General features: G+C 44.6%; 1 protein-coding gene across 1 annotated transcript in view; it reads right to left on the minus strand.

Annotated features, from left to right (window-relative positions):
• Positions 1 to 25105, minus strand: part of CDH4 (cadherin 4) — a 1855428-nt gene that overhangs the window by 693154 nt on the left and 1137169 nt on the right. Inside the window, exon 4 of the mRNA XM_085619784.1 lies at positions 9328 to 9504. Coding sequence (XP_085475910.1) covers positions 9328 to 9504 — 177 coding nt within the window. The remainder of the gene's footprint in view (positions 1 to 9327; positions 9505 to 25105) is intronic.

Raw genomic sequence — 25105 nt, forward strand, 5'->3', positions numbered from 1 at the left:
AATCCCTTCCCTGCGCAGATTTCCCCTACTACCTGTTCTGTTTTTGCTTAAATTCACACTTGTGCCCAAAATGGATTTTGCATGGCCCTGGAAATGAGGGACAAATCTCTTGTTTAAGCAATCTTGTAGAGTGAAGGGGAGTGAGGGACATTTAGAAGCAAACATAATTTACGTCACACTCTATACTCGCAAACTTAAAGCACTCTCTGACATATGCCCTTTGTGGAAGTGAAACCTAGTTATAAATACTTTGCCCAGGTGGCAAATACACTTCCAAGACTATGGCCAACCTAGCCGCACACATGACTTGATTTACGATTGAAAGGTGGTTTCAAAAGTGACCTTGCGGCTGCGGTCATATCCAGGGCTTGAAGTGGGAGGACAAAACTGGGGGTCTCTCAAAGGGGTGTGGCCGCTGTATTTAAGGGTGTGGCTTAAAAACACATTAGCTAAAAACCTATGCTTAGCACAGGGCCGGACTGGGAACGCAAACCAGCCCAGGTAATTGAGTCAGACCGGCCGCGGAGAGGTGGAGCAGAGGTTTGGGGTAGTGTATATGGAAAATACTGCAGCTGCTTTTGTTACAGGGGGCCGAAATTGCAGCTATGCTGCAAAACCGGCCCACTGTAACAAAAACTGCCCCCCAGGGGTCCAAAAACTGCCCCCACCCTGGCGGCCCACCGGAGAAATGTCCGGTGCCCGCTACGGCCAGTCCGGCCCTGGCTTAGTATAGTGTGCCGCCCGACTGGTATTTTGATGCTTCTTTCATTGCATCCAGATATACGATACAAAAAGTAACATTACACCTACAACACGCCAGGCCTATTGACATTGTCAATGGCTGTTAGCTGCATAAGATAACAAAAGCAACAACTATGGCATTGTTGTATAGAATATTGAAAATGCTTCAGTTTTGAAATGATGAGACCTATAACCAGTGTATTTGAAGTTACCTTTAAGGTAGTGAAGGGTGGCACTGCTGCAGAGTTAAGATTTTTTTTTCACCAAGGGTGAGGGCGAAAAAGGAAACCCGCTAGGGACCCGTTTCAACACTTGCTTGTTAGAACCGCCGGCGCTGAGCACCGGCAGGACCTGGCCCACTTAAAGCACTAGTAAATACCACTCAAGGTGCAGGAGAAGGCATTACATCAAAAGGTTTTCTTGGAAAGTTTGGGGACAGACACAAACTTGTAAGGTTGAGTGTATTCTCAATCTCATTCCAGTGTGAGCATGGTGAGAGAGCAACCCAAAAATGGTGATGCGTAGGGGAAGAGATTTTGACATAGGCAAAACATTTTTCAGGTGGTAAAAATATGGCATTGCAAAAAGGCAGTGGTATTTCTCCATGCACACTGTACTAGTGCAAATGAGAAAATTCCTCTAGAGGGTCGTAATTACGTTTTCACAAACATACACTTAGAACCTCGTGACAGTAAGATGCTATCAGACGTAAATTGGGAAACCTTGGTAAATATTTCAAAATGTATCAACTTAAACCCATGCGAGTTTGTAAATCTCCAGATGAAAATGTAGTTCTTATCTGTAAATTAGGCCCAATGAGGTGACTGGAAGGCTGTGTCCATGGGAGCTCCTGTACTCCAAAGTGTGTGAACCCAACAAGATCAGCACAGCCCAGCTTGGGAATTCGCCCCTGAAAGTGGTGCATCAATAAAACAGAAGTACTGTAGCAGCGGTATGGCACATTTACCAATGCAGACTGACGGCAAATTTGGAAACTTTGATGTGAAGTGCAAAAATCCCAATTCACTTAACTAAATCGAAGTAATTAAAGAATTATCCACCTCTAGTGAGGCGGTAAGATGCAGAGCAACAGAAATATACTTTCACTGAAAAGGTCCCACTAGATTAAAGGAACAGTCCATCAACGCAGCCCAAGAAAGTGTGGTGTGATTGTCAGCTGCATCTGGCTTAGTGTAAGCTGCAAGAAGGGACTTTGGCAATAGTAGAAGGTTAGCCTGTGCCTAGGGAGGCTGAACAGGGTCCCTGTTGAGACACTTAGCACCTTATCCAATGGGGAGAAGGAGTAATGGGGTCACTCCACCAGCAGGCGGTCGCAGATGTCAGGTTTATGGCTGGTACGGAGATCATTGTGTTAGTTCTGTGGAAGTTAATGTTCATATGATCTTTTGTGTGTATTTAGTAGCTGAAACCTGGTGACTATGGCAGTTGTAGAAGTCTCCATATGTATGGTGGAGATAAAGAGCCTGAATCACAAAGATAAACTTAAGCCTGAAGTCCAAGTATAGACCTGAACTCTAACGTTAAACTTCAGGTTGTCACTTATGCTTCAGGTCTAAGCTTACCTTTGTGAATGGGGCCCAAAGTGTATGGTACAGCAGGGCTTCCAGCTGATAGACTCAACTTTTAAGAAAAAATAAGACCACTAGGTAAAAATAAAAAAGGTAATTTTCTTCTTGAACAGATACAGTAAATAACTTGGATTCACCAGATCACCTGCATGGCACCCTGAATCAAATTTAAAAGCAGGGATAACTTTAAAGATTAATATAGATAGATGTGGAGAAACTGGCGCCAGTTAGTTATTGCCTGAAAAGTGCGAGCACTCATGCTTATCAGCGCGAACCCCCTCTGACCTGACCTCCTTTGCGCGTGGGCATCAGACATGTATTCACAGTTGGATCCACCGGACAGCAGGCAATGACCACCCAAAGAGAGATTGGAGGGTGATGATGTTAAGTGAAGGGTGAGGCCAATCACTGTCAACCCCTGCATTTTATCTCTTCCAACCCATTAAGAAGCTAGATTTAATGAACACGGACTCGGCTTCCACGTAGCGCTTGCCCATCACCACAGGGGTGATCACAGCGGTCAGTAGACCCGACGCAGCGGCAGCCCGATGAGCAGGAGGTGAAAACAGCACAACAAGCACCTGAATTCATCAGCAGAAGCCATAGCCTTGTTCTCCGCCAGCAGGGATGACATGCCGCAGCGGGCTCTCCATGTGCTGAGCAGCGCACTTTGAAGCAGTAAAAGGAGCTAATATGCCTCCGCTCAGCCGTCTTACTTCCATTTCCACAACCTATAATCCTTAGTAAAAAAATAATTGTCATTGAGATGATAATGGCCTAGTCAAGCATTCTATGCCATCTACTTTAGGGAAGGCCTTTTAAAGGTACTAGGAAGAGAATCGCAGACACTCTGAATCCGCCTGAGCGGCTCCTAAAAGACGTTTGCCAATTCTAATGCACTTGAGGAAAGAACTAAAAGCAGATGGCAGGGTATAATGCTGCAATTTAGCCAGAGAGAGAGGATCCTCCATTCACAGAAACCGTCCCCCGCTTTGCAGTCCCTGGCTTCTGAGAGCCTGTGAATAATGCAGACTAAGAAAGGGGAATTAGACAATTCCTCACTATGAGGTTTAGGAGTGGTAAAAAATGGCTCTTTACAGAATTAGCATTTTTTGTTCTTATGCAGCAATCTAAGCAATTCTTGGTGCAGAGAAGATCTCCAGATGTAGCCAAAGAGAGCATTACAGCATTAGAGCCGGGCGATGAGTGCGCCAGGGCCAGTAATGATGCTTTTCACAGCTGCTCTCTGCTGACACTCTGGATGTATGTCCAAAGGAAGAAATCTACGATAAAGAATTACAATAATGACAAATCCTGAATCGGGAATTCAGGGTGAAGACCTTTTTCAATTAACATGATTTTTTATACAATGCGGAACGGATAATACAAAATTTGGATAATGGTGATAAAGCGTGGAAATATCTTAAATCCTAAATCTAACCCTAAGCTCAGCCTAACCCTAACTCTAACTGTAACCCTAACGCTAACGCTATCCCTAACTATAACTCTAACACTACTCCTGCTCCTATCATGAACCTTAATAGTAACTTTAACTTTATCCCCATCTTAACCCTGTGCTAAGCCTAACCCCAACGCTCACCCTCATGCTAATTGCAAATGTGACTTTAACCCTAACACTAAAACTCCTTTTTAATCCTGTGCAAATCCTAACACCAACACAAACCCTCATGCTAATTCTAACTGTAACCCTAAAACTAACGCTAATGCTTTACACAACCATAACCTGTGCAAACCCTAACCCTAATACAAATGCCTACCTTAACCATAATCCTCAATTTAGCCTCTAATTCTGAACCCAGCCCTATATATCATCTTTATCATCACTCAAATTCCTACACTTTCCCATTTTACATAATGTCTCAATTTAAATTGTTTTTATTAAATGAAACTGTAAATATTTTCAATTCATTTTTGTTCTATTATTGCTCTCCAGCTACCTCAATCCCCCAAAAATAATAATTTTGACTTTTCTTTATCCTGGTGTCATCATTTTCTATTTCATTTCTATGGTTTCTCACAAAATGCCTTCTCTCTGGCGCTGTAGAAGTACACCACATTTCTGGGTCGGTTTATGGTGCCAGAGTCCTGCAACGGTGCCCTTTCTTTCCATTCATGTGGCTTGTGAACATGTTGTATGGAATCGCACTGGTGTCATTGCTGTTTGCGGATGGTCTTATGGCTTGGCTGCAGTGCTGCATGCCGCTGAATTTATGCTTTATTATAGTGAAGTTTGATACTGGTTTTATGGTTTGGTGATAGTAACTTTCTCTTCTGAACCCTTTGCTTGGTAACAGTGCTTTTCACAATCTCAAGCATCCGCTATTTTCATTATCGAGGTCTGGTTGGAATTTTAGACTCTCTCTATCACGAGAGAGAAAGAAGAATTAACTCACTGACAGAACTTATCCATGGCTGTAATAATGTACACAAAAAGTATGGAAGTGAAGGAACAATAAATCAATTTAGTAACTGTTAAAGTCCTAACGTGGGCCTCATAAAAATGGATGGAAAATCGTTACCAACCTTATTGTGGCATGCTTCAAGAAGAAGGAGATGCTAAAGACTTTTTAGGTCTGGGTAGGTGAGGGATCCAGATTGGTTCATAAAACTAGCTCAGTGTACACCCAAAAGATATCTCTTTATTAAAGAGGACACCGAGCAGCGTTTAAAGACAATGACAAATGAGCGGGGATATAATGTTTCCCTCATTCTTCTAACAAACATGTTTCAGCCCTTTTTAAAGCACAGGAGGGTCTTGGGCCTTCACCAGGGTTAACAGGATCTCTATAATGTCACAGTCCTGACTCAGTCTGTGTTGAAGGTAATAATAGGTCTTACTTTATTAGCCTGATTTGTGGAAGCTGCCCTTACTTTGTAGGCTCCACTGATCTCACTGGGGGGTAGGGGTGGGTGTCACACAATCGCCAATGAGGTATTCCCAGGGGTTCAACTATTTTTGTCTGTGCATTCAGTTTGAGCAGCAATCTAAAAACGCTTATAAAGTTAATATTTAGTAACACAATGCCTCCAAATAAATATGAACTGTGTTTATTTAAAAGCAAATTGCATACAACTTGTAATTTTTATGAAGATAGCTGCCACTATAATGGAATTATAAATTTTGTGTAGTAATTAAGACAGCTTACATTTGATACACTGACCAACAGGCCCAATGTGGATGTTTGGGGCAGGTAAGAGACAGCAACATTACAGAAATATTGCCCATGGGGAAAAAAGGTCAGTTCTCCATAGAGCACCAAATTTAAATATCTTGCAGTAAGAGCCCATGTACTAGGCATGTTTGGTGTTTGCTTATTATATTTGAACAAATCAAATGTAGACATCATTAGGCCTGACCTATGGATCATTAATGCCACTCATGTGCGGTTACTACAGAGATGGGGTTTAACATTTTAACATAATCAGGTGCAGGCTGAGGCAAACTCAGGCCTTTGCATAATTTAACAGACATTTGCAAAATGAGCACGTTTTGTCTGAGGAAACTGGTGCAATTGTTATTTTGTTTTTACTTTTATGGAAAGCATGTGCAAAAAAAAAACAAAAAAAAGAATATATGAAAAGGCCTGAACGTGGCAGCCAGCCATATACTGGGAATACATTTTTGCATCGCATATAATTTTAATAAAACAGAAGGGGTGCTTCCAGGCAGCCAGGTGCACTTAAAACCTATAGAATCCCTTTTTCATTATTATGCCTGTGACAGGAAAATATTATTCTTATTCGTGCAATAAAAAATATATATTGAATTTGAATTGAGGTAAACTGGGAATTAGTTTAAGTATACAAGTATTACTAAAAGAATAAAAACGACAATGAATGGAAAGAAAAAAAGCATTGGTAAATATTCGCCCGCCAGAATTGACACTGAATTGTGCTTCTTTTGGGGTAAAATGCACATGAGACCAGGAGAAAATCCCAGTGCAAGAGAGCCAATGGCTGAAGAGGGCTGACCATTGTCCCTTGTTGCATCCTGTAGTGGGTGGAAGCAAATGTGAGTGACAGGTAACGAGACCAGTAGATGAAGAGGGCTGACCTAAACCAATTTCTCTGGATTGATCTATATTTGTATTTTTTATTGATGATTATTTTTTATTTTCTGAGATTAGTGATTTACAAATGAGACCATATAAAAAGCAAAAACTTCAGGATTTATTAAAATGCATTCCTTGCTCTGGGCTTCTCATATGCCAGACACCTTTGGATGAAGCGCACCCTAACATTGTGACCCAGGAACGCTTGAAGTATGCGCGTGCACAAGCGCTCTCAAATATAACAAAAGCAAACAACTTCCGTGGTTCAACAGCAGAAATTGGTTTCTTTGAAGCAAATACAATAGCAAATAATACGCTGTAGAAAAAGACAAAGGACGCCAGCCATTATTTCTAGGAGTAAAAGAAAAAAAGAATTGCAGAACCCCAGGGAACCTTGCTAATGTCTCTTTACAAAGCCGCAAAGGCGGGAAGAAATCTGAATGTGGAAGAAAAGGCAACCGTGACATGAACCCATGGAAGGCGGTTGAGCCCATCTTCCAGAGTGGGGGGAGGGTGGGCGTGAGCTGGAAGACAAAGTGCAAAATTGGCAAACAGCCTCTTCCTTATCCTGAAAGGATTATGTCACAGCTTTAGTATTTACAGAGTTGGACAGGGTAACAACCCAGCTCACTTTCAATCCCATTCAGGAGAAAATGTATGTTCTAATATAATGTGCAGTTTGCAGCCAATGACATTTGCTCCCCGTGCCACGGGGCTAAAAGGCGGGAAATGGCTCTGGTTTCTCTAGACTTCTGGGAGGACCTATGGTGCAGGTTGGAGTAGCTGGAGGTGTACATGAAGAAGCTGTGGTAATTGCATTTAATAGTTAAAATAATTGATAATTTTTGAGGGGTTGCAATTTGGTGTTTTCTAACGGGGCAAGATAGACCACAGAGTGGTCCCTCCCCTCTGAGAAGGAATTGGGGTGCTAAATTTTCACTGGAAAAGCGAGTTTATGCTTCGTCGTTATCAATGGTCTGGCCCATCGCACTCTACTCTAAACATCAGCCATAGAAGGCAATGTCTGAGGCCTCGCCCATGGACCTCTGGAGTTCTCTACTGTGTACTTGCACCAGCTGAAATACAGAACCCGGCAGCTGGGGCGCCACCACTCCAGTGGTTAGGTATGTACTTTAAATGGCCGCCTATAGCCACTCTCATTTGCAGAATGATGAGGCTGCTGGACACTGCCAAATTCAGGAATGGAAAGGAAAACAAATCTGTGCCTTGATATGAGTCTGTTTGAAGCTGACACATAAGGGGCAAGCAAACAAATTCTCTGTGCTAAACACATACACATCAAACCATTTCTTCACAAACATACAACACATGTCTTGAAAATGCAGTAACATAACCAAAATACCGAACAATATACAGCATTTGTAAAACAGCTATTGAATGACCTGCATAACATGGACAAATAACATTTCTACACTAAGGGCCCGAATTAGATTTCGGCGGACGAGTTACTCCGTCATAATGGTGACGAATATATGGAAATATAAATACCATAGGATATTATAGGATTTATATTTTGGCAGATGGGATATCCGTCACTTTGTGATAGGGCAACCCGTCTGCCGAAATCCAGATCAGGCCCTTAGACCTGGATTGCATTCCGGGGTTTTTCTGGGGATGGGAATGAGGTTTTCAGTGAGACATAGGATATCATCTCCCTGCATTAATCAACAACACCAAACGTATCCTACCTCCCAATTACTAGATCCCATTTAGGATAGGAGATAGTACAGATAGGAGAAACCATCAGGGATAATGATAGGTTAATTAGTTAGACCCTCATACACGCGATTGGTGTCATGCTCCATCATCGGGTCTCATCTTGGTCCCTGTAAACCAGGATGGCCTCAACCATATTCCAGGGAACACTTACGGTATTTCCTATTTTTTTATTTATTTTTTTAAACGTAGTTTATTGATTTTTTGCACAACCACTTATAAATCCTTACAAAATTGGTTTCACTATACACCTTGTAACCTAATCACAAGCCCCCCTCCAATCATACAATACCTATCGCAGGGCCATGGAAATCCTCCAAGATCTAAGCATCCCACAAACCAATAATCTGCATAACAAAAACCTCTACCCTTAAACACTATGAAAATTATAGAGTCCCTCCCCCTCCCTCAATCCCCACCAACCACGCAGGCGTTCGTCTCTGCCCTCAGGTGTCAACACTTACGGTATTTCCTATCTGTATCTTTGGAGATTAAACTACCACCCTCTCTCTAGTGGCACCTGTCCATTCCAACGGAGAGTACCCTCCCCTTGTGTACTGACAGATGTACAAACATCAACGTGACTTCTAGGAAGGTGAGAGAGGGTGCGGATACCCCGGCATCAAGATACAGAGTAGCTACTCGGTCATGTAACTAAAGAGAGGTCTTTGCAAGGGAGGACAGAGGACCGGCCTATTCCAACTAACTTGCTTTTTTTATATGTTTAGGAATACTGGATATAAATGCCCAGGATGCCTTTTGATTTACTTTTCTCATTATTTTTGGCATTTATCTAAAAACATTCATTTGTGTTTTTTAGAATCTCTTCTGTCGATTCCTATGTTAACCCACCTATTTTACTTACTTCGAATAATTTCATTACATTTTCACACATTTTTTTTCATTGAATTGGACTGCTTCTAGCCAGGAACTATGCAACAGAGCAGATTCTGAGACTTTCCAATGCCCCACAAACCTTACATGAGACTGATCTACCACCTACCCAGCCTCTAAGAGCAGAACTCAACTCGTGACTCCGTCTTGCTCATACAGTCTTTTAGGGACTTTGACAAGTTGTGTAATTTTACCTGTAGGCAAGATCACCTTTGCTAAACTCTTCATGGGACACACCACTTTCTTTCACAGAGCTTTTTTAGGGATGGCTAAGACGTATTCTTGGAACTCACCCTGACAAGCTGCTCCGGGAAGGGCCCGCGTGAATTTTCAGGTACGTTGATGGGCGGGATCACCCAGTCTCTCTTTTGTCGACGGAGTCCATTGGCGTCCTGGTGTTGCTGCCATGGTAACAAAGCATCAGGTGGCAGATATGCCTCATCTGGAGTGGTGTTTCTCTTTCCTTTCCACTTTTTTTGGTTGTAGGAAGGGGTGATAAGAAAATAAATATTTCAAATTCTTACAAATAACTGATCAAAGTGATTGGTCAAGCATAGCATCACAGCAATTTTCAATACAACTAGCAACCTAAAATTTACTTTTCTAAAATACGAATATCAAGTCGAGGTCGCTCTGGTGAAAAAGGTATAATGTGATTTTTTTAAATATATTTTCGAAGGTATCCTTTGTGGTAAGCCCTGAGGCTGTCATGGAGGAATCGGGGATGCTGAGTGAAATATGTGCACTGCATTATAGCGATGACAAATGCTAAACACAAGGCTAGACCACTAATGCCAAATGTCAGGGTCAGGGACCTGAGATCCTCAAAGATAGGGGTTGGGATATACAGATGAGTTATTATAATAAGCACAGATGTGATGTTGAACACCTGACCAGTAATTAGAAAAATCAAGCTTCCATATATCCAAGGGTTGAAGTGACTGGGAACTGTCGGGAGCTCAGGGCCAGATATATGGCCATCAGGGTTTGTAATTTGCAAATTGCAAAACCGGATGTATAACAGCGTCTGAGACACCTTTTGTTATTCCCAAATGGGTCACAAGGGAACTGCCTCATTAATATTCATGAGGCAGGTCACAATATGCGACCCATGGGGAATGGCCGGCACTCACAAGGAGGTTTGCCTGCTGGGGTCAGCAGACCACCATGTCTGTGACTGCTTTTTAAATAAAGCATTTTTTTAAAAAAAAGATACAACCCATTTTTTCTTAAAGGAAAACGAGTATACTTTTCAGAAATAAAAAGGAAATGTTCTCTTTTCATTTTTTGAAAACAGTGGTCTGTGGGACCACTGCCTGCTCTGAAAAAATGTTGAAGCCCCCATTCACAAAGAGGAAGGGGTCTCGTAGGGACCCTTTCCTGTGTGCATATGGCTTACCCCCAATTTGAAATTGGTGGTAAACTGCAAATGTTTTTCAACCGCAATCACGGTCGCAAAACAATCCTACATACCAGTGCGACTCGCTATTAGGAAGGGATACCCTTAGCACACCCCTTCCTAATAGCACTTCGCAAACCCTATTTTGCGAGATGGTAATAGATTACCGACTTGCAAAACAGAGCGTTGTACATTTAAAAAGGCATTTGAACGGTCGCAAACAGCCCAATGGGCCGTTTGCAACTGGTAAAATGCGTTGTACATCTGGTCCTGAATTTCACTACTTTGCTCTTAGTGTTCCACAGGTTCAGTTTTCTATCTAGAAGTTAAAGAGTGGCAGTGACCTTCTGTTTGCAGTAAGAGCATGCACAAGTCTAGTTCACACTGGCGCTCGGTAGACTTTGAAACTCATCGTTTCCTTTGTGCTCCTACTTGCTGCGAGGCGTCCGTTTTGACTAAATCCCTCTACCCCTAGCATCCACCCATGGACGTAATTTACAGGTCGCAGTCGCGACCACTGACTTTCTCCTTGCTATTTCTAGCACTGTCTTTGAGACCCCTGGCCTCAGAGGTGGCAACATCAGTGCCAGGAACACAGTGGCATCTCGTTCTTATGGACGTTAGTTGGGGCTACACTCTCTTTGTATTCTGTCAATCGTATTATTACACTCATAGTGGATTTCATACATATACACACACACATACATATGTAATATTTTTCCTATTAGTGTTGTAAAATTTGAGTTCACTTAGCTGAAACATTACCCTCTCTAGCAGCTGAGGTATGCAAAAATGCTTTTAAATAAATGTGTGCGTATTTGGGGTTCACAGTGTGTTTATGTGCGAGTGTGTGTGTTAGTGTGAATGTGTGTGTACATGTAAGCATGTGTGTGTGAGTGAAAGTGAAGGTCAAGGGAAGTGTGATGTCACCGCTACCCCTCGCATTTTGGTGAATTGATGTCCATGCATCCACCCCTGTCTGAATCCTACTACCGCAGTCACAGCTCCACTGGCTCCTGTCAGATCAGACAGGCACAGTCCAGCTAGACACTGCTTCAATCTCTTCCACCAGCTTGCCCCCTCTCTTCTACATTTGGATGCGTTGCACATACACTGTCCATACCAACACACACTGCACTCACCAAAGATTGCCTCCTAGGCTATGGTTTTTCTAATTATTTATTTAAGTGTTTTATAGAGCGCGAACTTGACCCGTTAGGGTATCAGAGCACTTTACAGGAGAGCAAAGCAATATACAGAGAGGCTTGGAATTAACCAGTAACAGATCCAGTAGTAGGGGGGCAGGGTGCAGGGTACATAAGGGAAAGAAGGGCACGTATTTACAGTTTACATAACCAATTACTCAAGATGAGAGAACATATTTACAGATTACGTTTACAATTATTCAAGACCAGGCTCCAAGTTTCTGATGGGGTGACTAGGTAGTCCGAAGGGAGGCAATGGACGGCCATAGATCAGGGCCATAGTGGTGGTTGAGGCAAAATTTAAACGAGAAATTAACCCATAAGGAAGGTTTTGGCATCCTTTTTGAAGCAAGTCAAAGAGGGGATTCTTCTGATGTCGGGTGGGAGAGAGTTCCATATTCTTGGAGCAGCCCCAGAGAAGGCCCGATTGTAAGGTTTTTTTTTTCCCGAAAACATGCAGGTTGGAGCAAGAGGTCTCTGGCCGATCGGGAGTTTCTGATTCCTCCAGAGATCACAATTTTCTGTGCAAGATATGCGGGGGAGTTAGAGTATAAAGCTTTGTGCATGATGCATGCTAGCTTGAGCTGTATTCTAGCCTCCAGGGGAAGCCGGATGGTTACAGAGTTTGAGTTCATCCAGCCCTTAATTTATTTAAAAATATGTGCCATCCTCATAATGTTTCTGAGGAGGTAATGAGAGTAGGCAGGGAGGCTGGTCTCACCTACAGTATCACTACAGCCCTGAGTCACTGACCACCTCTACCAGCTGTCCGCCCATTAGCTGTACAGTCAGCCTGGCCAGTGAGCAACATGCACAGCAAACAAGCGAGAGAGAGTAATAATTCTACTTTTATTTGCATTGTGGTCCTGGTTATAGATGAAGTGCTGCCTATGCAGTGTACTGGCTGTACTTCTATTTCTATGTCTGCTGGAAATAAACGAAGGACTAATCTGCTGTTTCGACTGTGCAGAGAGAGATTGGGACAGTGCAAGAGGAGCCAAAGAACCCTGGTCCCCTGAAATAAGTGATGGTAGTGTCCATCGGCAACCACCAGCACAAAGTAACCACTAAGTGAAGGTTTTAGAAGAGGAATCCGTAACAGTCGAGGCCCATAACTTAGAAAGTAATTTCTGAAGCATGGTAATATATGTATAAAGTCCCAGTCTGGAGAAGTAGTACAGGTCATGGAGTGCGAGTGTAGACCATGGAGTGAAGATGCTGACTTCTGGAGGCGGTGCAGGCATACTGAGACGAGGCGGTGTGCCGTGTCCTATTGTAGTGTGAACTGAAGGATACAAAGCTCCTTAAATATACACACATGACTCAGAGCTTTAGTTTAGGATGTTTTGCACATTCATCTATGACTCCTGTCTGAAATCTAGTGACTTTAGGCTGGTGTGAGTAGTAATCATCCATGTGTCTGAACTTTCCAAAAAAACACAATAATACAACAACTCTGCAAAGAGCAATCATTATGAGTGGAAGGACCTGCAACAAATAGGCACTTTTTCATGTAGCGGTGTCTGGGGCACAGTCTCTGCATTGTGACTTGTCAAACCCATTACTGATAGTCGTCCGTAGGCTCCGCATATCACTGCCCTGCAACGTGAGCCACCCATAGGTTGGAGGAGAGTGTTTCCACCCATACCTTATTCACTCATTGGTTTTGCCTCGTAGCAGACTGAGGGGAGTTCTGGGGCAGCAAGAGCTAATAAGCTACAAGCCACTCGCCCACTCCAAGCACAGTGGCATAAGACAGGGATGACTTCTATGTTCAGTGGGGGTAATCTGGCACTACCAATGTGAGATGAAATCCAGACATTACAAAAAAAGTGTGCAGTAATGCAATGGTACAAGCATGCACAAGGAAACATCGTTGTCTGGCACACGAAAACACCAAAAAGGTGAATCAATCATTGGCAAAGCCAAGAGGTCTGCCTTACAAATAAAAGTGCCCTAATGATCCCATCCATGTAGTTACTTATATATCTGTCAATTCACTCAATCCCTTATCATGCACTCAGACATTCATCTTTCTACTCATATATCTATTCGTCCAGCCATTAAATCATTCTTGTATTCACCAACTCACCAGTGCACAACACCACAAACTCGCCAATCAATGAACACGTAGATTCAGTTAACAGCCACACCTATTGGCTTGCTTTGCTGCTAGTTCGTGGGGGTTGTAAGTGGGCTGCTACTTTTTGAGGGCTGCAAGAGTGATGTCAGTGGTCTGAAACTGCTGCTCTGCGAGTGGTATGACCGTGCTCTCTGCAGTGTGTTACTGTTTGTCTGTGATGGGTGTGAAAAAACAGCCACATTTTGAGGTTTGTACTCTTGTTAGTATTGACAACCAGAATGTGAGGGGTGTGAGTGTTTCTGGTAGTGTGTGACTGCTGCTCTGAAGGGTTGCGGGAATGTTGTTGGTAGTATGACTACTACTGTGAGATAAGTGTGACAATGCTTCTAGTGGAGTCTAAAAGCTGGTCTGCGAGGGGGGTGAGAGTGCTGTTGGTAGTATAAGACTACTACTATACAACTGGCGTGAGACTGCTTCTAGTGGAGTGTAAAAGCTGGTCTGCAAGGGGTGTGAGAGTGCTGCTGGTAGTATAAGACTACTACTATACAACTGGCGTGAGACTGCTTCTAGTGGAGTGTAAAAGCTGGTCTGCGAGGGGTGTGAGAGTACTGTTGGTAGTATAAGAGTAGTACTATGCACCTGGTGTGAGAATGCTTCAGGTGAATGTAACATCTGGTCTGAGAGGGGGGTGAGAGTGCTGTTGGTAGTATAAGACTACTACTATGCAACTTGTGTGAGACTGCTTCTAGTGGAGTGTAAAAGATGGTCTGAGAGGGGGGTGAGAGTGCTGCTGGTAGTATAAGACTACTACTATACAACTGGCGTGAGACTGCTTCTAGTGGAGTGTAAAAGCTGGTCTGCGAGGGGTGTGAGAGTACTGTTGGTAGTATAAGACTACTATTATACAACTGGCGTGAGACTGCTTCTAGTGGAGTGTAAAAGCTGGTCTGCGAGGGGGGTGAGAGTGCTGTTGGTAGTATAAGACTACTACTATACAACTGGCGTGAGACTGCTTCTAGTGGAGTGTAAAAGCTGGTCTGCAAGGGGTGTGAGAGTGCTGTTGGTAGTATAAGACTACTACTATACAACTGGCGTGAGACTGCTTCTAGTGGAGTGTAAAAGCTGGTCTGCAAGGGGTGTGAGAGTGCTGTTGGTAGTATAAGACTACTACTATACAACTGGCGTGAGACTGCTTCTAGTGGAGTCTAAAAGCTGGTCTGCGAGGGGGGTGAGAGTGCTGTTGGTAGTATAAGACTACTACTATACAACTGGCGTGAGAATGCTTATGGTGAATGTAAAATCTGGTCTGCAAGGGGTGTGAGAGTGCTGTTGGTAGTATAAGACAACTACTATACAACTGGCGTGAGACTGCTTCTAGTGGAGTCTAAAAGATGGTCTGCAAGGGGGGTGAGAGTGCCGTTGGTAGTATAAGACTACTACTATACAACTGGCGTGAGACTGCTTCTAGTGGAGTGTAAAAGCTGGTCTGCGAGGGGGTGAGAGTGCTGTTGGTAGTAGAAGACTACTACTATACAACTGGCGTGAGACTGCTTCTAGTGGAGTGAAAAAGCTGGTCTGCAAGGGGTGTGAGAGTGCTGTTGGTAGTATAAGACTACTACTATACAACTGGCGTGAGAATGCTTCTGGTGAATGTACCATCTGGTCTGCAAGGGGTGTGAGAGTGCTGTTGGTAGTATAAGAGTAGTACTATGCACCTGGTGTGAGAATGCTTCAGGTGAATGTAACATCTGGTCTGAGAGGGGGGTGAGGGTGCTGTTGGTAGTATAAGACTACTACTATGCAACTGGCGTGAGACTGCTTCTAGTGGAGTGTAAAAGCTAGTCTGAGAGGGGGGTGAGAGTGCTGTTGGTAGTATAAGACTACTACTATACAACTGGCGTGAGAATGCTTCAGGTGAATGTAACATCTGGTCTGAGAGGGGGGTGAGAGTGCTGTTGGTAGTATAAGACTACTACTATACAACTGGCGTGAGAATGCTTCAGGTGAATGTAACATTTGGTCTGCAAGGGGTGTGAGAGTGCTGTTGGTAGTATAAGACTACTACTATACAACTGGCGTGAGAATGCTTATGGTGAATGTAAAATCTGGTCTGCAAGGGGTGTGAGAGTGCTGTTGGTAGTATAAGACAACTACTATACAACTGGCGTGAGACTGCTTCTAGTGGAGTCTAAAAGCTGGTCTGCGAGGGGGGTGAGAGTGCTGTTGGTAGTATAAGACTACTACTATACAACTGGCGTGAGACTGCTTCTAGTGGAGTGTAAAAGCTGGTCTGCGAGGGGGTGAGAGTGCTGTTGGTAGTAGAAGACTACTACTATACAACTGGCGTGAGACTGCTTCTAGTGGAGTGTAAAAGCTGGTCTGCAAGGGGTGTGAGAGTGCTGTTGGTAGTATAAGACTACTAATATACAACTGGCGTGAGAATGCTTCTGGTGAATGTAACATCTGGTCTGCAAGGGGTGTGAGAGTGCTGTTGGTAGTATAAGAGTAGTACTATGCACCTGGTGTGAGAATGCTTCAGGTGAATGTAACATCTGGTCTGAGAGGGGGGTGAGAGTGCTGTTGGTAGTATAAGACTACTACTATGCAACTGGCGTGAGACTGCTTCTAGTGGAGTGTAAAAGCTAGTCTGAGAGGGGGGTGAGAGTGCTGTTGGTAGTATAAGACTACTACTATACAACTGGCGTGAGAATGCTTCAGGTGAATGTAACATCTGGTCTGAGAGGGGGGTGAGAGTGCTGTTGGTAGTATAAGACTACTACTATACAAAAGGCATGAGAATGCTTCTGGTGAATGTAAATCTGGTCTGCAAGGGGTGTGAGATTGCTGTTGGTAGTATAAGACTACTACTATACAACTGGCGTGAGAATGCTTCAGGTGAATGTAACATTTGGTCTGCAAGGGGTGTGAGAGTGCTGTTGGTAGTATAAGACTACTACTATACAACTGGCGTGAGACTGCTTCTAGTGGAGTCTAAAAGCTGGTCTGCGAGGGGGGTGAGAGTGCTGTTGGTAGTATAAGACTACTACTATACAACTGGCGTGAGACTGCTTCTAGTGGAGTCTAAAAGCTGGTCTGTGAGGGGGGTGAGAGTGCTGTTGGTAGTATAAGACTACTACTATACAACTGGCGTGAGAATGCTTCAGGTGAATGTAACATTTGGTCTGCAAGGGGTGTGAGAGTGCTGTTGGTAGTATAAGACTACTACTATACAACTGGCGTGAGACTGCTTCTAGTGGAGTCTAAAAGCTGGTCTGCGAGGGGGGTGAGAGTGCTGTTGGTAGTATAAGACTACTACTATACAACTGGCGTGAGACTGCTTCTAGTGGAGTCTAAAAGCTGGTCTGTGAGGGGGGTGAGAGTGCTGTTGGTAGTATAAGACTACTACTATACAACTGGCGTGAGAATGCTTCAGGTGAATGTAACATTTGGTCTGCAAGGGGTGTGAGAGTGCTGTTGGTAGTATAAGACTACTACTATACAACTGGCGTGAGACTGCTTCTAGTGGAGTCTAAAAGCTGGTCTGCGAGGGGGGTGAGAGTGCTGTTGGTAGTATAAGACTACTACTATACAACTGGCGTGAGACTGCTTCTAGTGGAGTCTAAAAGCTGGTCTGCGAGGGGGGTGAGAGTGCTGTTGGTAGTATAAGACTACTACTATACAACTGGCGTGAGAATGCTTCAGGTGAATGTAACATTTGGTCTGCAAGGGGTGTGAGAGTGCTGTTGGTAGTATAAGACTACTACTATACAACTGGCGTGAGACTGCTTCTAGTGGAGTCTAAAAGCTGGTCTGCGAGGGGGGTGAGAGTGCTGTTGGTAGTATAAGACTACTACTATACAACTGGCGTGAGACTGCTTCTAGTGGAGTCTAAAAGCTGGTCTGCGAGGGGGGTGAGAGTGCTGTTGGTAGTATAAGACTACTACTATACAACTGGCGTGAGAATGCTTCAGGTGAATGTAACATTTGGTCTGCAAGGGGTGTGAGAGTGCTGTTGGTAGTATAAGACTACTACTATACAACTGGCGTGAGACTGCTTCTAGTGGAGTCTAAAAGCTGGTCTGCAAGGGGGGTGAGAGTGCTGTTGGTAGTATAAGACTACTACTATACAACTGGCGTGAGACTGCTTCTAGTGGAGTGTAAAAGCTGGTCTGCGAGGGGGTGAGAGTGCTGTTGGTAGTATAAGACTACTATTATACAACTGGCGTGAGAATGCTTCTGGTGAATGTAACATTTGGTCTGCAAGGGGTGTGAGAGTGCTGTTGGTAGTATAAGACTACTACTATACAACTGGCGTGAGACTGCTTCTAGTGGAGTCTAAAAGCTGGTCTGCGAGGGGTGTGAGAGTGCTGTTGGTAGTATAAGACTACTACTATACAACTGGCGTGAGACTGCTTCTAGTGGAGTCTAAAAGCTGGTCTGCAAGGGGGGTGAGAGTGCTGTTGGTAGTATAAGACTACTACTATACAACTGGCGTGAGACTGCTTCTAGTGGAGTGTAAAAGCTGGTCTGCGAGGGGGTGAGAGTGCTGTTGGTAGTATAAGACTACTATTATACAACTGGCGTGAGAATGCTTCTGGTGAATGTAACATTTGGTCTGCAAGGGGTGTGAGAGTGCTGTTGGTAGTATAAGAGTAGTACTATGCACCTGGTGTGAGAATGCTTCAGGTGAATGTAACATCTGGTCTGAGAGGGGGGTGAGGGTGCTGTTGGTAGTATAAGACTACTACTATGCAACTGGCGTGAGACTGCTTCTAGTGGAGTGTAAAAGCTAGTCTGAGAGGGGGGTGAGAGTGCTGTTGGTAGTATAAGACTACTACTATACAACTGGCGTGAGAATGCTTCAGGTGAATGTAACATCTGGTCTGAGAGGGGGGTGAGAGTGCTGTTGGTAGTATAAGACTACTACTATACAACTGGCGTGAGAATGCTTCAGGTGAATGTAACATTTGGTCTGCAAGGGGTGTGAGAGTGCTGTTGGTAGTATAAGACTACTACTATACAACTGGCGTGAGACTGCTTCTAGTGGAGTCTAAAAGCTGGTCTGCGAGGGGGGTGAGAGTGCTGTTGGTAGTATAAGACTACTACTATACAACTGGCGTGAGACTGCTTCTAGTGGAGTCTAAAAGCTGGTCTGCGAGGGGGGTGAGAGTGCTGTTGGTAGTATAAGACTACTACTATACAACTGGCGTGAGAATGCTTCAGGTGAATGTAACATCTGGTCTGCAAGGGGTGTGAGAGTGCTGTTGGTAGTATAAGAGTAGTACTATGCACCTGGTGTGAGAATGCTTCAGGTGAATGTAACATCTGGTCTGAGAGGGGGGTGAGGGTGCTGTTGGTAGTATAAGACTACTACTATGCAACTGGCGTGAGACTGCTTCTAGTGGAGTGTAAAAGCTAGTCTGAGAGGGGGGTGAGAGTGCTGTTGGTAGTATAAGACTACTACTATACAACTGGCGTGAGAATGCTTCAGGTGAATGTAACATCTGGTCTGAGAGGGGGGTGAGAGTGCTGTTGGTAGTATAAGACTACTACTATACAACTGGCGTGAGAATGCTTCAGGTGAATGTAAAATCTGGTCTGCAAGGGGTGTGAGAGTGCTGTTGGTAGTATAAGACTACTACTATACAACTGGCGTGAGACTGCTTCTAGTGGAGTCTAAAAGCTGGTCTGCGAGGGGGGTGAGAGTGCTGTTGGTAGTATAAGACTACTACTATACAACTGGCGTGAGACTGCTTCTAGTGGAGTCTAAAAGCTGGTCTGCGAGGGGGGTGAGAGTGCTGTTGGTAGTATAAGACTACTACTATACAACTGGCGTGAGAATTCTTATGGTGAATGTAAAATCTGGTCTGCAAGGGGTGTGAGAGTGCTGTTGGTAGTATAAGACAACTACTATACAACTGGCGTGAGACTGCTTCAGGTGAATGTAACATCTGGTCTGAGAGGGGGGTGAGAGTGCTGTTGGTAGTATAAGACTACTACTATACAACTGGCGTGAGAATGCTTCAGGTGAATGTAACATTTGGTCTGCAAGGGGTGTGAGAGTGCTGTTGGTAGTATAAGACTACTACTATACAACTGGCGTGAGACTGCTTCTAGTGGAGTCTAAAAGCTGGTCTGCGAGGGGGGTGAGAGTGCTGTTGGTAGTATAAGACTACTACTATACAACTGGCGTGAGACTGCTTCTAGTGGAGTGTAAAAGCTAGTCTGAGAGGGGGGTGAGAGTGCTGTTGGTAGTATAAGACTACTACTATACAACTGGCGTGAGAATGCTTCAGGTGAATGTAACATCTGGTCTGAGAGGGGGGTGAGAGTGCTGTTGGTAGTATAAGACTACTACTATACAACTGGCGTGAGACTGCTTCTAGTGGAGTCTAAAAGCTGGTCTGCGAGGGGGGTGAGAGTGCTGTTGGTAGTATAAGACTACTACTATATAACTGGCGTGAGACTGCTTCTAGTGGAGTCTAAAAGCTGGTCTGCGAGGGGGGTGAGAGTGCTGTTGGTAGTATAAGACTACTACTATACAACTGGCGTGAGAATGCTTATGGTGAATGTAAAATCTGGTCTGCAAGGGGTGTGAGAGTGCTGTTGGTAGTATAAGACAACTACTATACAACTGGCGTGAGACTGCTTCTAGTGGAGTCTAAAAGCTGGTCTGCAAGGGGGGTGAGAGTGCTGTTGGTAGTATAAGACTACTACTATACAACTGGCGTGAGACTGCTTCTAGTGGAGTGTAAAAGCTGGTCTGCGAGGGGGTGAGAGTGCTGTTGGTAGTAGAAGACTACTACTATACAACTGGCGTGAGACTGCTTCTAGTGGAGTGTAAAAGCTGGTCTGCAAGGGGTGTGAGAGTGCTGTTGGTAGTATAAGACTACTACTATACAACTGGCGTGAGACTGCTTCTAGTGGAGTGTAAAAGCTAGTCTGAGAGGGGTGTGAGAGTGCTGTTGGTAGTATAAGACTACTACTATACAACTGGCGTGAGAATGCTTCAGGTGAATGTAACATCTGGTCTGAGAGGGGGGTGAGAGTGCTGTTGGTAGTATAAGACTACTACTATACAACTGGCGTGAGAATGCTTCTAGTGGAGTTTAACAGCTGGTCTGCGAGGGGGGTGAGAGTGCTGTTGGTAGTATAAGACTACTACTATACAACTGGCATGAGAATGCTTCTGGTGAATGTAAATCTGGTCTGCAAGGGGTGTGAGAGTGCTGTTGGTAGTATAAGACTACTACTATACAACTGGCGTGAGAATGCTTCAGGTGAATGTAACATTTGGTCTGCAAGGGGTGTGAGAGTGCTGTTGGTAGTATAAGACTACTACTATACAACTGGCGTGAGACTGCTTCTAGTGGAGTCTAAAAGCTGGTCTGCGAGGGGGGTGAGAGTGCTGTTGGTAGTATAAGACTACTACTATACAACTGGCGTGAGACTGCTTCTAGTGGAGTCTAAAAGCTGGTCTGCGAGGGGGGTGAGAGTGCTGTTGGTAGTATAAGACTACTACTATACAACTGGCGTGAGACTGCTTCTAGTGGAGTGTAAAAGCTGGTCTGCGAGGGGGTGAGAGTGCTGTTGGTAGTAGAAGACTACTACTATACAACTGGCGTGAGACTGCTTCTAGTGGAGTGTAAAAGCTGGTCTGCAAGGGGTGTGAGAGTGCTGTTGGTAGTATAAGACTACTACTATACGACTGGCGTGAGAATGCTTCTGGTGAATATAACATCTGATCTGCAAGGGGTGTGAGAATGCTGTTGGTAGTATAAGACAACTACTATACAACTGGTGTGAGACTGCTTCTAGTGGAGTCTAAAAGCTGGTCTGCGAGGGGGGTGAGAGTGCTGTTGGTAGTATAAGACTACTACTATACAACTGGTGTGAGACTGCTTCTAGTGGAGTGTAAAAGCTGGTCTGCAAGGGGTGTAGGAGTGCTGTTGGTAGTATAAGACTACAACTATACAACTGGTGTGAGACTGCTTCTAGTGGAGTGTAAAAGCTGGTCTGCAAGGGGTGTAGGAGTGCTGTTGGTAGTATAAGACTACAACTATACAACTGGTGTGAGAATGCTTCTAGTGGAGTGTAAAAGCTGGTCTGCGAGGGGGTGAGGGTGCTGTTGGTAGTATAAGACTACTACTATACAACTGGCGTGAGACTGCTTCTGGTGCTCTCAGTATTTAGGATGTTTGCTTCCCCTCAAGGTTTAACAGATCCCCTTTTGCTTTTTGAGACCACAGTCGAAGGCACGCGGTGTACTTATTAAACTGTAGGCAAGAAGCCCTACTCTTGTATCAATGCTGTAGTAACTGTCTCTCCACAGAGTGTTATTTCGCTGCTTGTGGGCTTTAATGGCATGTGCAGTGGCGTAGGCAGTGGGGTGCGGTGGGTGCGGGCCGCCACCGGTGTCATCACTGAGGGGGGTGACAAAATGGCAAACATATGTGTTTTAAACACATATGCTTGCCATTTTGTCAAGCCGGAGGGGTGACAAGTGTCATCACTGAGGGGGGTGACAAAATGGCAAAAGAGGTGACAAGAAGTGTTCCGCTCCGGGTACCACCTGACCTTGCTACGCCAATGGGCATGCATGCCCTACATGAGCCTGCCCAAATAATGGGTGGGGCATTGACGACCTAGACCTGTCATTTATTTACTTTTGAAGATACTTGCTGAGTGAGAGAAGAAAAAAAAGGGCGAAGAAAAACAAAGGGTGAAGGCAAACCCTTGGGGCCACCTTACCACAAACTGAAACTGAGCACCGGGCACACTGCTGTATCCCAGATCCTAGTAGTATACAGGTAAAGCATCCCATGGCGGTGTGGGTTACAATCTTAGAAATTCGCAGGGCACATACGCCTAAATAAATCAACGCCCCATCCATGTTTCTCATTAATAAAATACTTCATTTGAAACACAATAAAAATACTAAACATATATTTAGATACGTATAAATCAAAACAGGTTTGCCTTTAGCCTCTCCTCAGCAGGATATCGTTGTTAGAAGGGCCTTAAACAACGTAAATCTCGTTCCTATGGTTTTGGAATGCGGTCTGTGAAGTCAAACGCTTTCCAATTTGGTTTAAGATAGTTTTCATCAGTGGTTAATTTGTTAAAATAAAAAAAAGTGCCTGGGCTCTCCTCAGGAGGCAACTTGCACCAGCCCATTTCTCCTGTTAGTGCTGCCTAAAACAGAACCGACTACTAACCATGAAAGTAGGGAGATGATGTGGCGTAATGGTCAGAGCTGCCGACTTCGGAACTGAGGGACCAGGTTCGAGTCTTGGCATCGTCTCAACATCCTGCGATTCGGGGCAAATCACTTAATCTCCCCGTAAATGAATATGTCCTTAACTGGTGCTCATGAAAAGTGCCTGTTTTGAAGATTAAGAGCTGGTGCTGCACACCAGAAACCACCAGCTCAAATTAAGCACTGGTTTTCACAATGTAAAACCCCGCCATATTGTCTTTACCAGAAAGCTCACAATGGAAAAACACTTCCTACAGTATGTGTCATGGTATTTGAAGAGGGCGAAGCCACTTCATACTGTATTTGACACAGGGTTTCCTTGAAATTTCTTCATCAGTTATGAGCAATAGAACTACTTCATAAATGGGCTAACACAACTGCCGTCCAATCAGATGTCTGCAATATTCTGACATTTGGACGTACATCCATAATGAAGAAAGTCAGCCTGACAATATTCCATTAAGGAGAAAGGTCAAAATGACAATATAGTGTTTTTGTGGAAAAGGTAAGTGTCGTAAAAAAAGAGTTGCAATAGTATTTCTTCTGTGGCGACCACGACTCAGTAGCTAAAAATAACATAAACGTCAAAAAAGAGACAGCACAATGCAGGTAAGAGGGTGTTTAAGGCGATAGGGGAAAGTCGGACATGGGGTCCCTTAGGAAGGTATGGGGGAAAAGTAGGGGAGGTGGGAGGAGGAGCCGCATCAGGGATGGGAGAATGTGGAGTACTAAGGGAGGGAAGAGGGTGGAGTACTAAGAGAAGGTAGAGGGTGGAGTACTAAAGGAAGGAAGAGGGTGGAGTACTAAGGGAGGGAAGAGGGTGGAGTACTAAGGGAGGGAAGAGGGTGGAGAACTAAGGGAAGGGAGAGGGTGGAGTACTAAGGGAAGGAAGAGGGTGGAGTACTAAGGGAGGGAAGAGGGTGGAGTACCATGGGAAGGAAGAGGGTGGAGTACTAAGGGAGGGAAGAGTGTGGAGTACTAAGGGAGGGGAGAGGGTGGAGAACTAAGGGAGGGAAGAGTGTGGAGTACTAAGGGAGGGGAGAGGGTGGAGAACTAAGGGAGGGGAGAGGGTGGAGAACTAAGGGAGGGAAGAGGGTGGAATACTAAGGGAGGGAAGAGTGTGAAGTACTAAGGAAGGGAAGAGGGTGAAGTACTAAGGGAGGGAAGAGTACTAAGGGAGGGGAGAGGGTGGAGTACTAAGGGAAGGAAGAGGGTGGAGTACTAAAGGAAGGAAGAGGGTGGAGTACTAAGGGAGGGAAGAGGGTGGAGAACTACGGGAAGGAAGAGGGTGGAGTACTAAGGGAGGGAAGAATGTGGAGTACTAAGGGAGGGAAGAGGGTGGAGAACTAATGGAGGGAAGAGGGTGGAGTACTAAGGGAGGGAAGAGGGTGGAGTACTAAGGGAGGGAGGAGGGTGGAGAACTAAGGGAGGGAAGAGTGTGGAGAACTAAGGGAGGGGAGAGTGTGGAGAACTAAGGGTGGAAATAGGGTGGAGTACTAAGGGAGGGAAGAGTACTAAGGGAGGGAAGAGTGTGGAGTACTAAGGGAGGGAAGAAGGTGGAGAACTAAGGGAGGGAAGAGTGTGGAGAACTAAGGGAGGGGAGAGCGTAGAGAACTAAGGGAGGAAATAGGGTGGAGTACTAAGGGAGGGAAGAGTACTAAGGGAGGGAAGAGTACTAAGGGAGGGGAGAGGGTGGAGTACTAAGGGAGGGAAGAGGGTGGAGAACAAAGGGAAGGAAGAGGGTGAGGGTGGAGAACTAAGGGAAGGAAGAGGGGGAGTACTAAGGGAGGGAAGAATGTGGAGTACTAAGGGAAGGAAGAGGTTGGAGTACTAAGGGAGGGAAGAATGTGGAGTACTAAGGGAGGGAAGAGGGTGGAGAACTAAGGGAAGGAAGAGGGTGAGGGTGGAGAACGAAGGGAGGGAAGAGGGGGGAGTACTAAGGGAGGGAAGAGGGTGGAGAACTATGGGCAGAGTACTAAGGGGGAGAGTAAATGGGTTGGGGGTAAAGAAGGGGAACCACTTTAAAAAAAACTGTGATTTAAGGGGGGAAAACCTTACTTTAAAAAAGCCTAAAAAGAAAACTAACCTTAAGAAATGAATGTTTTTTTCAAGGATGGCTTTTAAC

This window comes from Triturus cristatus, chromosome 7 (assembly GCF_964204655.1).
Source record: "Triturus cristatus chromosome 7, aTriCri1.1, whole genome shotgun sequence".
NCBI classification, from domain to species: domain Eukaryota; kingdom Metazoa; phylum Chordata; class Amphibia; order Caudata; family Salamandridae; genus Triturus; species Triturus cristatus.